This window comes from Calypte anna, chromosome 1 (genome assembly GCF_003957555.1).
Source record: "Calypte anna isolate BGI_N300 chromosome 1, bCalAnn1_v1.p, whole genome shotgun sequence".
In the NCBI taxonomy this organism is placed as follows: Eukaryota; Metazoa; Chordata; class Aves; order Apodiformes; family Trochilidae; genus Calypte; species Calypte anna.
In genome coordinates this window covers 62,981,173-62,993,481 of record NC_044244.1, presented here as the reverse complement: position 1 = coordinate 62,993,481, position 12,309 = coordinate 62,981,173, and the positions used below count along the sequence as shown (strand labels likewise).

Genomic DNA, 12,309 nt, shown 5'->3' with positions numbered 1-12,309 from the left:
ATTTGAGAATGAAACCATTTGGTGGTTAAATTTGCTTGTGTATATATTTAGATTCAACCTTCTGAATATTGACCAATTGACAACTACTTGTTCAATTGTTTCCATTGAGACAGGCAAAATAGATATTCCACACTTTGTTTTATGATGTAATAGAGTTTCAGTTTGGCTCTTGGTTTCAATAAAAACGTCAGTTTAAAATTGAGAACCTTGTTTATCAACCTCCTACCTGCCAAAATACAGTATTTACTTCAATAAAAAACAAAAAAATTAAAAAATCAACAGCATGAACACAGTAAATTGAAACTTGTATTCAGTTGATTATTCCCCAAAAGCTCACTGGTCATTTTGAATTTTGTAACAACTTCATTTAAATGTTTTTAACTTTATTCAATTTGTATTGTTTTTCTCTAAATTCAGTGGTCTACTAATTCAGTAACATTACATGGCTTTCTGTTGCTGCATCATGATGCAAAACTCAATCTTTTTGTCACAGCTGAATGACTTAAAAAAAATTTCAGAGATTAAGTTTGATTGCAAAATTATTATTATGGCTTACTAGAACCTGCATGTTTTGTTGAAGAAAATATTTCTGTAACAGTGTTTGTCAATTTGGATCAAAAGTAATTGAAAAGTGAAAGATCAAACTATAGAAATTCAAAGTAATTTTGGCAGAAGGGCCTTGCCCTCATTAGAGGTATGTTCTTCTCAGCCTGTCATTTGCTAAACAAATTGGCTGAAGTTTACTTTAAAAAGCTTGCCTCTGAACTGTCATTTGTTCAGAACACAAATGCTTGTATTTTACCTGAGATTCTGTCCTTGGAGACACTTCTATCTCAGAGAAATAAGCAAATTCCTCCTCCTTCTTCCCATTCCACTTTCTTGCCTTTGAGCAGCATTATGAAAATTCATCATGCATCCAGCAAGACAGAAACAGCAGCAGAGGTCACAATTGTCTTTCTGAGTGTTACTGACCTTAAAGTGAAATCTCAGTTTTATTGAGAGCGTTGGAATGCTAACACTGTTAAACATAGGTTTTTTGGGGGGTTTTTGTTTTGGTTTTTTTATAATGTAAAAGCAAAATATACATTCTGGAAATGCATTAGTGTTGTAATAAAAGTTGAATCTAAACCTAGAAAATTAAGGTCGGCTTTCAGACAGAATGAGCTTTGTCATGTTACATGAAAGTGTTCTTTTAAAATCTGTTTTACAGTTTATGTCTAACACAAATAGTTTGTCATGTGCCAATTTCTTTAGGGAAGTAAATGAATAGGAGCAGGAAGAAACTTGCTTATAACGTGTACGATTTTTTTTTTTTTTTTTTACATGCAAGATGCTGTCTAGCACTGAGTTTAGTGGCTTACTGTACCTCCACCCAGAAATTATCTGTTCTTATTCCAATTTATAAAAGCCTATATAGAAGTATTAATAATTTCCTATCACATTTCCAAGACAGTTCTTCCCTTTGTGTTCTAAGTTTCCATCTACTAATGATTTTATTGTGCGTAGGAGATGGTAAAAATTGCTTCAGAATGCCAAGAAAAATAATAATCTGCTCCTTGGAAATGGTATAGGTATTGATTTACATTTTTATACATATAAAACATGAAATACATACAATTATTCTTGTGCTTTCTGCCTCATTTAAATTTCCAAGAGTGCCTAAAAATCTTTAATGCTTACTTATCAAGATATAAAAATAGTGTTGTAACTTGATGGCGTATCTAAACGCTATTTTGCATTTAGGTGTGGATGGACAGGCAGCAGAGCTGGCTCAAGGCAGATGATAAATTTTAAGACTGGGAGTCATGATGTTGCTTTCTGGTTGCTGAGTTGGCTTGTCAGTTCTAGAGTATACAATCTGATGCACCTGATTTTGAAATATAAACTCTGCTTACTTCTATGGAGCTAGGATTGCATTTTTAATGTAGTGAGAGCTACAGGATAATTTGTGGTGAAAACCTATCCATATGTTCAAAGCACTGTAAAAAATAAATCGAATTTAAAAGTGCCATATAATATATTTTCTATGTTAACTTCTGGTTGATCATAATTTCTTGTTTTTCTAATTCTTAATCTTCCTGAAGCTGGCCCTATTTTGAGCAGAAGGCTGGACTTACTGACCTGCAGAGGCCCCCAGCAAAACTAAATCATTCTGATTCGAGGTTTCTTGGATATTGGTTAGCTCTACTTTAGGGTGTTGGGATTGTGATTATTGTAGAGAATAAATACAGAGTTTCTGTATGGAATGGAAGGTGTATAATACTACATATATCTGCTACACAGTCTTTGTTTCCCATTTATGGATGTCAGCATATAAGCAACATATTAGCCTCTCTGGATGCTCACTGCTGAGAGTGTACTGCCAGCTCTGGGAATTCCAGACATCTTTTCAAGGAAGATAAGATAGGCATATGATGCAGTAAAGCTCAACAGTTCAAGTTGGAACAGATAATACTTTTTTCAAAGAGGTTATTTTCATGTGACTACCTGCGTACCCTCTACTTCATACACACCTTGTGTAAAATGGTAGGTGTTTCCAGATCAGCAAAGTATGTTTGTGAATGTCTGTGTATTTCTTCTGTGATTTAAAATAGTACAGAGCTGAGTGCTTCTTAGAAATCTTTTATGTGACCTTTTCAGATTAGTCCCATCACATGGAAACATATGCATTTAATACTTTGAGATTTTGTATGTTTTAAACGTCTTCACCTCTTTGTCTAAAAAAAGAAAAAAAAAAGCACATTTTTCTTTCTTATTCATTATACCTCCATGCCTGTTCTTTATACTTCAGTGCCTTTTTTTTCTCTCATGTCAAAGTGGAAGTGGGATAGCTATGTTCATTAGATTCTCAAATGGCAATATGTGACGAAGAGAAGCCATGCGTCTACTTAACTCCACAGATCTGAGAATTACCAAAATTATCTTGATCCCCTGGTAGTGTGGTCACACAAACAGGACTTCACAGTAAAGAATCCTCAACTACTGCTATAAGTTATTAGTGTAGTTTCATACATCCTATTTAAATAGAAACAGAATACTTATCCGAGCAGGTAGATGCCGGTACAGTTTGCGTGCACACGACTGGGTAATGCCTTACCTCCAGGTTTGATGTAGAAGCAGTTAAGCTGAGTTTCATTCACCAGCTTCCCTTTGTACTTCGTTTCAGGTTCCTCTGGCTGGTGGTTGGGAAGTGGGTGATACGCTTGCCGAACAAAGGCTTGAAACATTTTAAAATTCCAAGCAGTGTTGCAACTGCTGAACTGTAGTATATTTGCTGTATATAGTAGAGGTAAATTCCTTTTGGTCAATTTTTTCTCACTTTAGAGTTATTTTATCTAATAGCTTTGTACAGTAGTTAAAACCTGAATGTGTCTTTAAACTACTGGCAGCTTGGTCTTTTAATCTAGAAACTATTTTCTGACTCTTTGGAACTCTGCAGTATCTCTTGCATTATCCTTCCTTTCCTTGCTCTTCAGTCCTAATCCTTTTCTTGTCCTCTGTGCCTTATGCTCAGTTGGAGCCTTCTCCTCCCCCTGTGGTTTTTCAGGAAAACTTGGATTGAGAAGTGCAGATAATGGGCGCCATCCACCCGTCAGCTCATCACCTCACTGAGCCATGACGATCTCTGGTTTCTGTATATCAGCACGGACTTCTGTGATAATAACCTCTTGTGTTTGAAAAAAATAGGTTTGTCTGGTACGGGGTGGACTTCACTCCTGACATAGCCAGAAAACTTCTTTTGGAATGCAAGCTTACACTCTTTTATGAGTGTGTGTATATATATAAAAATATTTGTAACCTTCTCTCAAAACATGGAAGATGAATATGTGAGCAAGTGTATCCCACAGTTCACATACAAGCTGCTCACTTCTGACTAGTATTGATTTCATACAAGCTCTTGAGTGCCTCATCTGCTCTCTCTTCATCAAAACAAGCCTTAAATCGGCAGTAAACAATACTTTTCAGTTACAGGAGGAAAAAAAGAAAGAAACCCTTCTCAAGTATGAGATAGCATACCCTTTAAAGGACAAGGAATGTGTTCCATACAGAAACACAGTGCAACTGTTCCAGTGGAATTCCACTAAGGCTGCAAATGCAGCGTTGCTTTCTTCCCTTAACTCACATTCAAACTAGTAACGCTGGGTTTAAAAACTTGCTGTCTTCTGTGCTTTAGTGGCTGCAATTGCAGACCACTTGTTGGTTTTGCAAGGCAGAGCTTGCTTTAATGACATTTAATAAAATGCAAAGTTTTCATACAAGGTACTGCTTAAAAGCAGTCTAAAAAAACCACCAAAAAACCAAACCCCCACGGGTTTTACCTGCTAGCTTTATTATTTTGGACATACATACTTCTAGGTCTTCTGCAGCCTGTTTCAGTAATCTTTTTGCATAGCAGAGGTATTATTTATATGAATAAAAACAACCAGAGGTCTCGTAGCCAGAGGAAAAAAAATGAAAGTGATGTAAGACAGATGCTTCAGGTCAGAAGTCAACAATAAAGGGACTAGAAAGATTCTTCCTGTGAATCATCTGGTGCTGGTCATTGTCTTAGGCAGGATATGGACTTTCAGTTTCATGAGGTCCACCAATTCTTTTGTTTCTTTCAAACAAACTGCCTTTCTGTAAAATTTTGGTATTTGCTTAACAGCACAAAAGTGTTAAATCCTGTACACTGGAATGTATAGCATCTGTCAATGAAAAGATTTATATATTTCATAACAATTAGAAGAGGAGAGAAATCACATTGGATTTTTATGTAAGGTACATGCCTTCCTGCAGTGTTTTGCTGTGGGTTTTTTGTTATTCTTTTCTGGTTTTATACTGGTTTCTCTCACATGACTATTTTGTACATCTCTCTTTGAAACAAAAAGCAAAATATGCACTGAGAGTTAAAAGCAGACGGAGGGGAGAGATTGAGGAAGCAGAAGATGGCTATTGATATGTATTATTCATAAAGTTTATTAATGAATTAGTAAAATACAGCTGAATTCTGAGGCATAATGGAATACGCACTTTTGCTTTCTGTATGGAAATAATATAATTGCTGTCATGAAAATAACCCAATGCAAAATTCCAAATTTTTTTTTGAATCTAAATGTTTTTTCTTTATTCTATATTCAGGGATTTAAAAATTGCTGGGTACCTCCCAGTGCTGCTATTGTGAAATATCTAGCTGCTAGCATAAAATGAATTTAATAAATGTGTCTATCTGTTGGATTACAAATTTAAAACAGGAAAATCTTTGCGGTTTAGATTTTATTTTCTTGATGACTAACTTCATCTAAGGAGTACATTCTGTTTCTCCCTCTATACATATAACCACACAGGATGTCTTGTGTGCAAGAGGGTAAAAAAGTCAATAAACTGCTAATGTTCACAATACTGACTTCAATAGTTAAAATAAATTTTTTAAAGATGCAGAAATATGTTTGAAAAAACAATTTCAGCACAATAATGTACTTCAGGGAGGTGTTATTTGTGCTTCATGAAAGAAATTACAAATTTGCAACTTTCATAAGAAAAAATAAGTCATAAAATATATTTCAAATATTTTTATTCATACTTAAAGGTTTAATTCAATGACCCTTCAGTTTTTAAGAATGGAAAAATGCAGTGGCTACATGTCAATTATATAGGGTCCAAGGTGCAGCCATATACTAAAATTTAGCTTTTAGGCATGGAAAAATACAAAGCTTTTCTTAATTCTGTTAATCTTATGGTGTATCTTAGGTTACAAGAACAAGTACATATATACAAGCAACTTAGACTCTTGTTGTTGTAGGTTAAGAACTTAGTCCAGATCTGCAAATGTATTTCTGTTACTTAGGATATAAAAATATGTAATGAAGAAATAAGAGATGAGATCCCAGCAGTCAGAATTAGAAACATCATCCTTAGTTGCCTATTTTCCTCATTAAAACCTTTTTGAAGTTGTTCATAAATTTGTGGGACTCAATCAACTTGGGATGAGAATTCATCAAACTGATAATAGTAAAAATTTGGGCTTCAGGGGAGAAGTAGCATAATGTGCTATTGAATACCTATTTAAGGTTAAAATATTCTTCCTTCTTTTTTTCCTTTTCTGTCTTACTGAAAAAATGTTATTAGCAGTGAGTGGAAAAGAACTTGTATTTGAACTTGACTGTAGCTCTGGAATTAGAGGTGTATTTTGACCTTTGGCAGGTACCTCAGAGATGCACTTTAAAAAACTTCAGGAACATATTCTTAGACTTGACTAAATTATAAATGAAAACCATGATGTTTGAATCCTGATGAGTCCTCTGCCAACTGTGCATGTCACATACAGTAGAGCAGAATTTATCTCCCCAGGACTAGGATCCCAGATAGTCAACAAGAAATATGACAGAAACTACTGCTTTTAGAAATGTAGTTGAAGGCTGTGTGTGAATAAAAAGAATGGAAAAAGCAAACTTTTTTTTACCTGCTGGTTGGAAAGGCAGTGTTGTCCCCTTCTTGTGGAGAAGAGTTCTCATTGTATTTAGCTAGCAGGTACAGTGCTATATGCATGAAATCAAGATTATGATTTCGAGCTTGACCTTAGTGTAAGCTTTTCTGCTAATGGAAGTTTTGGGTGTATAATTGGCCTAGATTTGTGTAATGACATTTATGTTCAGATGATTCCTCTAGATGAGGGCTTGGCTTCATTTCAGTGCGTTGAGGACATGTTAAATGGTTTGCTGGAGACAGCAGGCAATGTGGAGCACTGGTAAGGTAGTACAGGCAGGAGTTTCAGATGTTGAGGAGTTACGTGTCTTTTCCACTGAGCCATTCTCTGGTGGAATTTTTTTTCACAGGAAGGATGCTTTTTTGAGTCAGTATATTTGGATCTAGTTTGTAGCCTTGCTGCAGACTTCTTCGCTTACCTTTCTAAAGGCACTGTTTATAATTTATTCAGTATCAAAAATGTCACAGAGCTTTCACCCACTATTTGTTTATCTTAATACTTCTTAGCTTTTACGCTTCTTGAGTAAGACTGATTAATCACTTCCATTACAACAGGAGCTCCAGTCTGATGTGGACTTTTCAGAAGTCTGTTGTGAAATATTAACGAGAGCCACTTGTTATTTACGAACTACTCATAAATAAGAACACTAAAGGATTTATTAAGAACAAATTTATATTTAACAAATTGATAGTCTGGCATCTATAGGCATCCTGCCTTAATTTCAGTGTAACGCATCATCATGATTTTAAAATTACTTGGAACTGATGATGCAATGGCAGGGGATGTGTCAGGAAAACCAGTGGTGGGGGAAGAAAAAATAAATGCACTAAGCCAGATGGATCATAACATAGATGCTATTCCTGTGTCGTGACTAAAAATTTCTTGCAGCATCAACAGAATGCGATTTGAAGGGAAATCTTGCAACTTCAGTTGCCTTTGGGCTCTTTTTGAAAAAGTAAAGAAATTGCTGATGGACTCTGGTATCTGCTGAGCTTCATTTGGAAATAAATGGGTCAATGAGCTTTAAAGTTGTGTGCAAAACTGAGACAACTTTAGCTTTGAGGCTGTTTAAGAACCATTCTGGTGAGCCAAAATTGATTATGTTAATTACAGAGTTGATATTTTTTCAGAAAGAATTTCTGATAAATTTTTGATTGAAAAAATCTGAAGTCAGGTTATCACAGTAGAGCCACAGACATGATTTAATGAACAGTCCACCATCTCTGAGTTATCCCTTTTTCTGCCTCAAGAAATCAGGAATATTTGCTGGTTCTATCTGGAAGTCTGCAAATTGATCACCCACCTTTCATGACTGGTAGAAGATTGCAGGGATATTTTAGGGTCCATCTTATTAACAAAATTTTTTTTCTTGTATTGATTTTTAAGGCATAGTTCCAGGCACAACTTAACAGATGGTGATGAGGAACTTAAATTCTTGACTTCAGTAGTGTTGCCAATCATTGCCCACTGTCAAACCATCTGCTTTTGGGGAGAGGGGTTTTGAGGGACTTTTACATATTCTTGGGTTTTTAGTTGTGTATTTTCTTGTTATTTTAGAGTGGGGTTTTTTTTTTTTACTTTGTTGTTTGGTTGTTTTTTTAAGAAAGTTGCTTGAATAGTGTGAATAGAAATTCACTTGAATTTGAGGTGAAAATCAGCTTTTTTGCTTTCCTTGTCTGATGATCAGTTTACATTAGGATGTCTCTGAGCAGGATTCTTTTCTTGTCAGTAGCTGACCTTTTCTCTCTTTTTATTGATATATGAGGTTTTATACATTTGAAATAATGGAAATACCAAATCATCTTTTTCCCTGTATCTGTTAAAAATTCCCCAAGTTAAGTGGATCAGGAGTTTTGTCAACCCTTAAATGAAAGAACAAGTGTCTTACGTTTGGTTTTTTTTCAGTTTTTTGGTTGTTTGGGTTTTTTTTTTTTTAATTTAAGCTCAGATTATATCAAAACCAGGGCGGTTTTTGTTTGAAAAACCTTGCTTCAGTTTCTTGGTGGTTTTATGCTTAGAACATCCTAAAAATTTTAGTTCTTCTGTAAGAACTTCCAGAAAAAATAGGATATTTCTAAGCTGAATTTCCATTATTTAGAAACAAATACACATGAGCTTTTATTGTTGTTGTTTTCTGCTGCTTTACACAATGTAGAGAAGTAAGTGACCTAGAAGTTCCAGTACTGTTGATGACCCACATCACTATCAATATGGTATAATAGAATGAAAAATAAAGTTTTTGTAGTGTTTTGTTTTTAAATACTTTAATAGTTAAAAAAATATTTTGTTTGAAATAATTTTTGGTTGGCAAAAAAACTTAAAAGAACTTTATGGCTTCTAAACAAGCAAATACCATGATAAAGGTTGCTTGTGCAATCTGTGTTTTTTGCTTATGGATTTTAAAATTCTATGATAAACATCTTTTGCAATAAGGGCTTTACTTCAGGTATCACAGAGCCTGAATGACATTCATATAAAGAGCGACTACTCAGTATTCTGTTTTTCCCTCATGTGGGCTTCTTGCTTTGTTATATACTATTAAAATTGTGCACTAAGGACAGAATTCTTTATTGCTTCTTTCTTTTTTGTTGTTTTCTGAGATTAATCTGCATAATAGCTAGGAACTCGTGAGTAAGATGAACTGTTGTACCTTGCTCAGATTAGAAGCATTAGTCTTCCGGTTTTACAAATTATGATACTATGGCAGAGTAGTTACAATTGCAATGCTCAATTAAATGCAGGGTGTCTGATTTTAAGTTACTCAGGCCTATTTTTTCTGAAATATTTTTCATTCATATGTTCAAAGAAGTCTTCTTAAAGACTTTGATTGTGATTATAAGTAGCTGGTGTGTTTGCAGGTCACGCACTCAAATCTTACATGCAGGTCTAGGACCTCAAATCAAACACTGCAAAATGAAACATACACAATCAGTGACAGCCACTTAAGATGACATTTCACAACTTGTGTATCATTGCATAATATCTCCAGGGCAGCGTCAGATGGAATTCAGATTTTCCAAGATAGCATGCAGCTGCCTTGGCTGCAGGTTTTTTTTTAATCATCATTCCTTTGTTGCAGTCCTCTCCTGCTTTGTGCAGAAAAGGATGTAGAGCTTTAGCAGGCAAATCTCCCTCACTACTTAAGCCTGGGCAAAGTGTATGGAACATCATATGTTTTTATTGCACTTGTAAAGACAGAATAATGTACAAAGGGATCACATTTGCATTGGAGTAGAAGAGCACAAAACTATTGTGGCATGCATTCATTCATGTTTTAAGTACTCATAGATTAAAAATTACTATTGTGGATATAACCTACTTCTGTTCTTTTTTCAGCAGGTCCTCCAAAACGGAGACTGCAATATTCTAAGAAGCAGTAGGAAAAAATGCAAGCATTGCTAGTTTGCTGAATAGTCAAAAATTACATGAATGGTAGATACCAAAGAGAGAAAAAAGCCAACAAAAAAACATAAAGGACTTGTAAGATGTGTGTAGAGAAACTGCATTTTAATATAGTCAAGTGTAGATTTACATATTCAGGAGCAGAAGTCCTGGCCATACATACATAGGAAATGAAGTATGATAGGAAGCATGATACAAAGAATAAAACATGAATGTTGAAGAATCATTTTTTTTCTCCATATTTATTTTTAATACTAGCACGTGTAAAACAGCTTCTAGGCACAGGGGAGTCTCTAGTCAGTAGGTTTGATGTTTCTCTTATTTATTTTTACCAAGCTTAAATATTGTATGCAATCTGTAGAGCAATTGATTGAAGAGAATGTGTTGCAGAAAAATGGAAATGTCTGTCCACAAGACAAAAATCTAATGGCTGGAAATTGAAGCTAGACAAATGAAGAGTAAAAGAAATTATCCTAGAGAAAATGCGCTCATTTTTAATAGGATACTTAGCATGAATTATGGAGGTTGGTAAGAAATTCTTCATCATAATAATAAATAAATATTTCCAATTTTGAGAGGTTAGGAACTGTCATCTATAATTCTGGTAGATAGCAGCTGTCAGCTTCTGTTTATAAATAGTATTGAGTGCTCTAGTGTTTTTAAGGACAGGAGAAATCTGTAGCCAGAAAATGAAAATTGTCAGGCGGAAGCTGTGGAAGTGGTTCTGAAGTTGTGATTTAAAAAATAAATAACATACTTCCTGAAATTTTATCACTGAGCTATATTAAATGAGCTTCACAGGTTTTGTTAAAAATTTTATGGGTAACCTGCCTTTTTCAAATCCTAAAAATTCTGAAGACTGATATCCCTTAATATTTAGTAATTTCAATTAGATGATTTAAGAAATTTTTTTGGCTTGTTCCTGTTCAATATTAACTGTATCTTCTTGATTTGATAGCTGCACTATATCCTTCCAGTTTTGTGTAATCTTGTTAACCACATCATAACTTTGGTGTCTTAGGTTTTTTTCTTTAATGTGATCACTTTATTACCAGATCTCATTTCTTTTCATAAATGACCTTGGAGCTGCTGAAAGTGGATGAATAGATATGTGCCATCTTGTCAGTGTAAAACGAGCTTTCACAATTTTACTTTTTTTAGCTACTTTTCATGTAACTGGCTCGCTTAGTTGGCAGAATATACTTAACTTTGATTTGTTTTTTCTTTTTGTTTCTTACAATGGTCTCTTCTTGGATGACTTTGTATCTGAATCTAAACCTAAAAGTGGCTTAATATTTGCTCTTTTGTGCTGCAGTAGAAGAATTTGCTATTTGCCTCTGTTGTTTTGTGATTTAGTCACGCCTCCAGCTGTTTAGTGATTCATTTTTTAACACGTGAACATTATAGTGAAATTACCACTCTACAGAGGATCCTTGGGTCAGGATTTCCTTTTTGTCAAACAGTGTGGTAGAGTTGGAGGATGGATAAAATTAATTTGTTTAGTTGTGACCCTGCTAAGACATGCAATGTTTTCATGGTTTGTAGAAAACTTGTAGTGAAGTATGTATTGTATGTATATTTATTTTTTATTAATGGAGAACTTGCCATCTTCCTATCCTGACAGTTAATGTCTGTAATCACCTCTTATGATCTTTTGATAATCTTGCCTTCTTAAGTGTTGTCATGCACAAGGTTTTTTGCCATTTCATGTTCATCATTAATCCAGAAGATAGCCGTTAATATACATTTTTACTACTATTGTTTATAATTCTGTTTCCTTAAATGTAGATCATAGCAGAATGTACTACTGTAGTATGAATTTACACCAGGGTAAGTCCAGATAATGAGCACCTAATATGAAAACATACCATAATGTACTTTGGATACCTGTTACCTTAGATTTCCATCAAGTAATTGCCTTTTCACTGGTACATCATTCTCCCATGCACAAAATAACTCGGAGGACACTATGCTGCAGTTCTGGGCCCCTCAGTTCAGGAAGGATATCGAAGTCCTGGAGCAGGTCCAAAGGAGGGCAACCAGGCTGGTGAAGGGACTTGAGCACAGATCCTATAAGGAGAGGCTGAGGGAGCTGGGGCTGTTCAGCCTGAAGAAGAGGAGGCTCAGGGGAGACCTCATCACTCTCTACAATTCCCTGAAAGGAGGGTGTAGCCAGCAGGGGGTTGGTCTCTTTTCCCAGGCAACTCTCAGCAAGACAAGAGGGCATGGTCTCAAGTTGTGTCGGGGGAGGTTTAGGTTGGATATTAGAAATAATTTCTTTACGAAGAGGGTGATCAGGCATTGGAATGGGCTGCCCAGGGAAGTAGTGGATTCTCCGTCCCTGGAGATATTTAAAAAGAGACTGGATGTGGCACTCAGTGCCATGGTCTGGGAACTGCAGCGGTAGTGGATCAAGGGTTGGACTTGATGATCTCTGAGGT

At 35.2% G+C, this 12,309-nt stretch overlaps 2 protein-coding genes across 2 annotated transcripts in view; one reads left to right on the top strand and one right to left on the bottom strand.

Moving 5' to 3' along the window:
• Positions 1–3,227, bottom strand: part of CACNA1C (calcium voltage-gated channel subunit alpha1 C) — a 476,353-nt gene extending 473,126 nt beyond the window's left edge. The window contains exon 1 of the mRNA XM_030469435.1: positions 3,098–3,227. Coding sequence (XP_030325295.1) covers positions 3,098–3,227 — 130 coding nt within the window. The remainder of the gene's footprint in view (positions 1–3,097) is intronic.
• The window catches only part of DCP1B (decapping mRNA 1B), a 43,300-nt gene that overhangs the window by 9,390 nt on the left and 21,601 nt on the right, over positions 1–12,309 (top strand). The window lies entirely within an intron of this gene.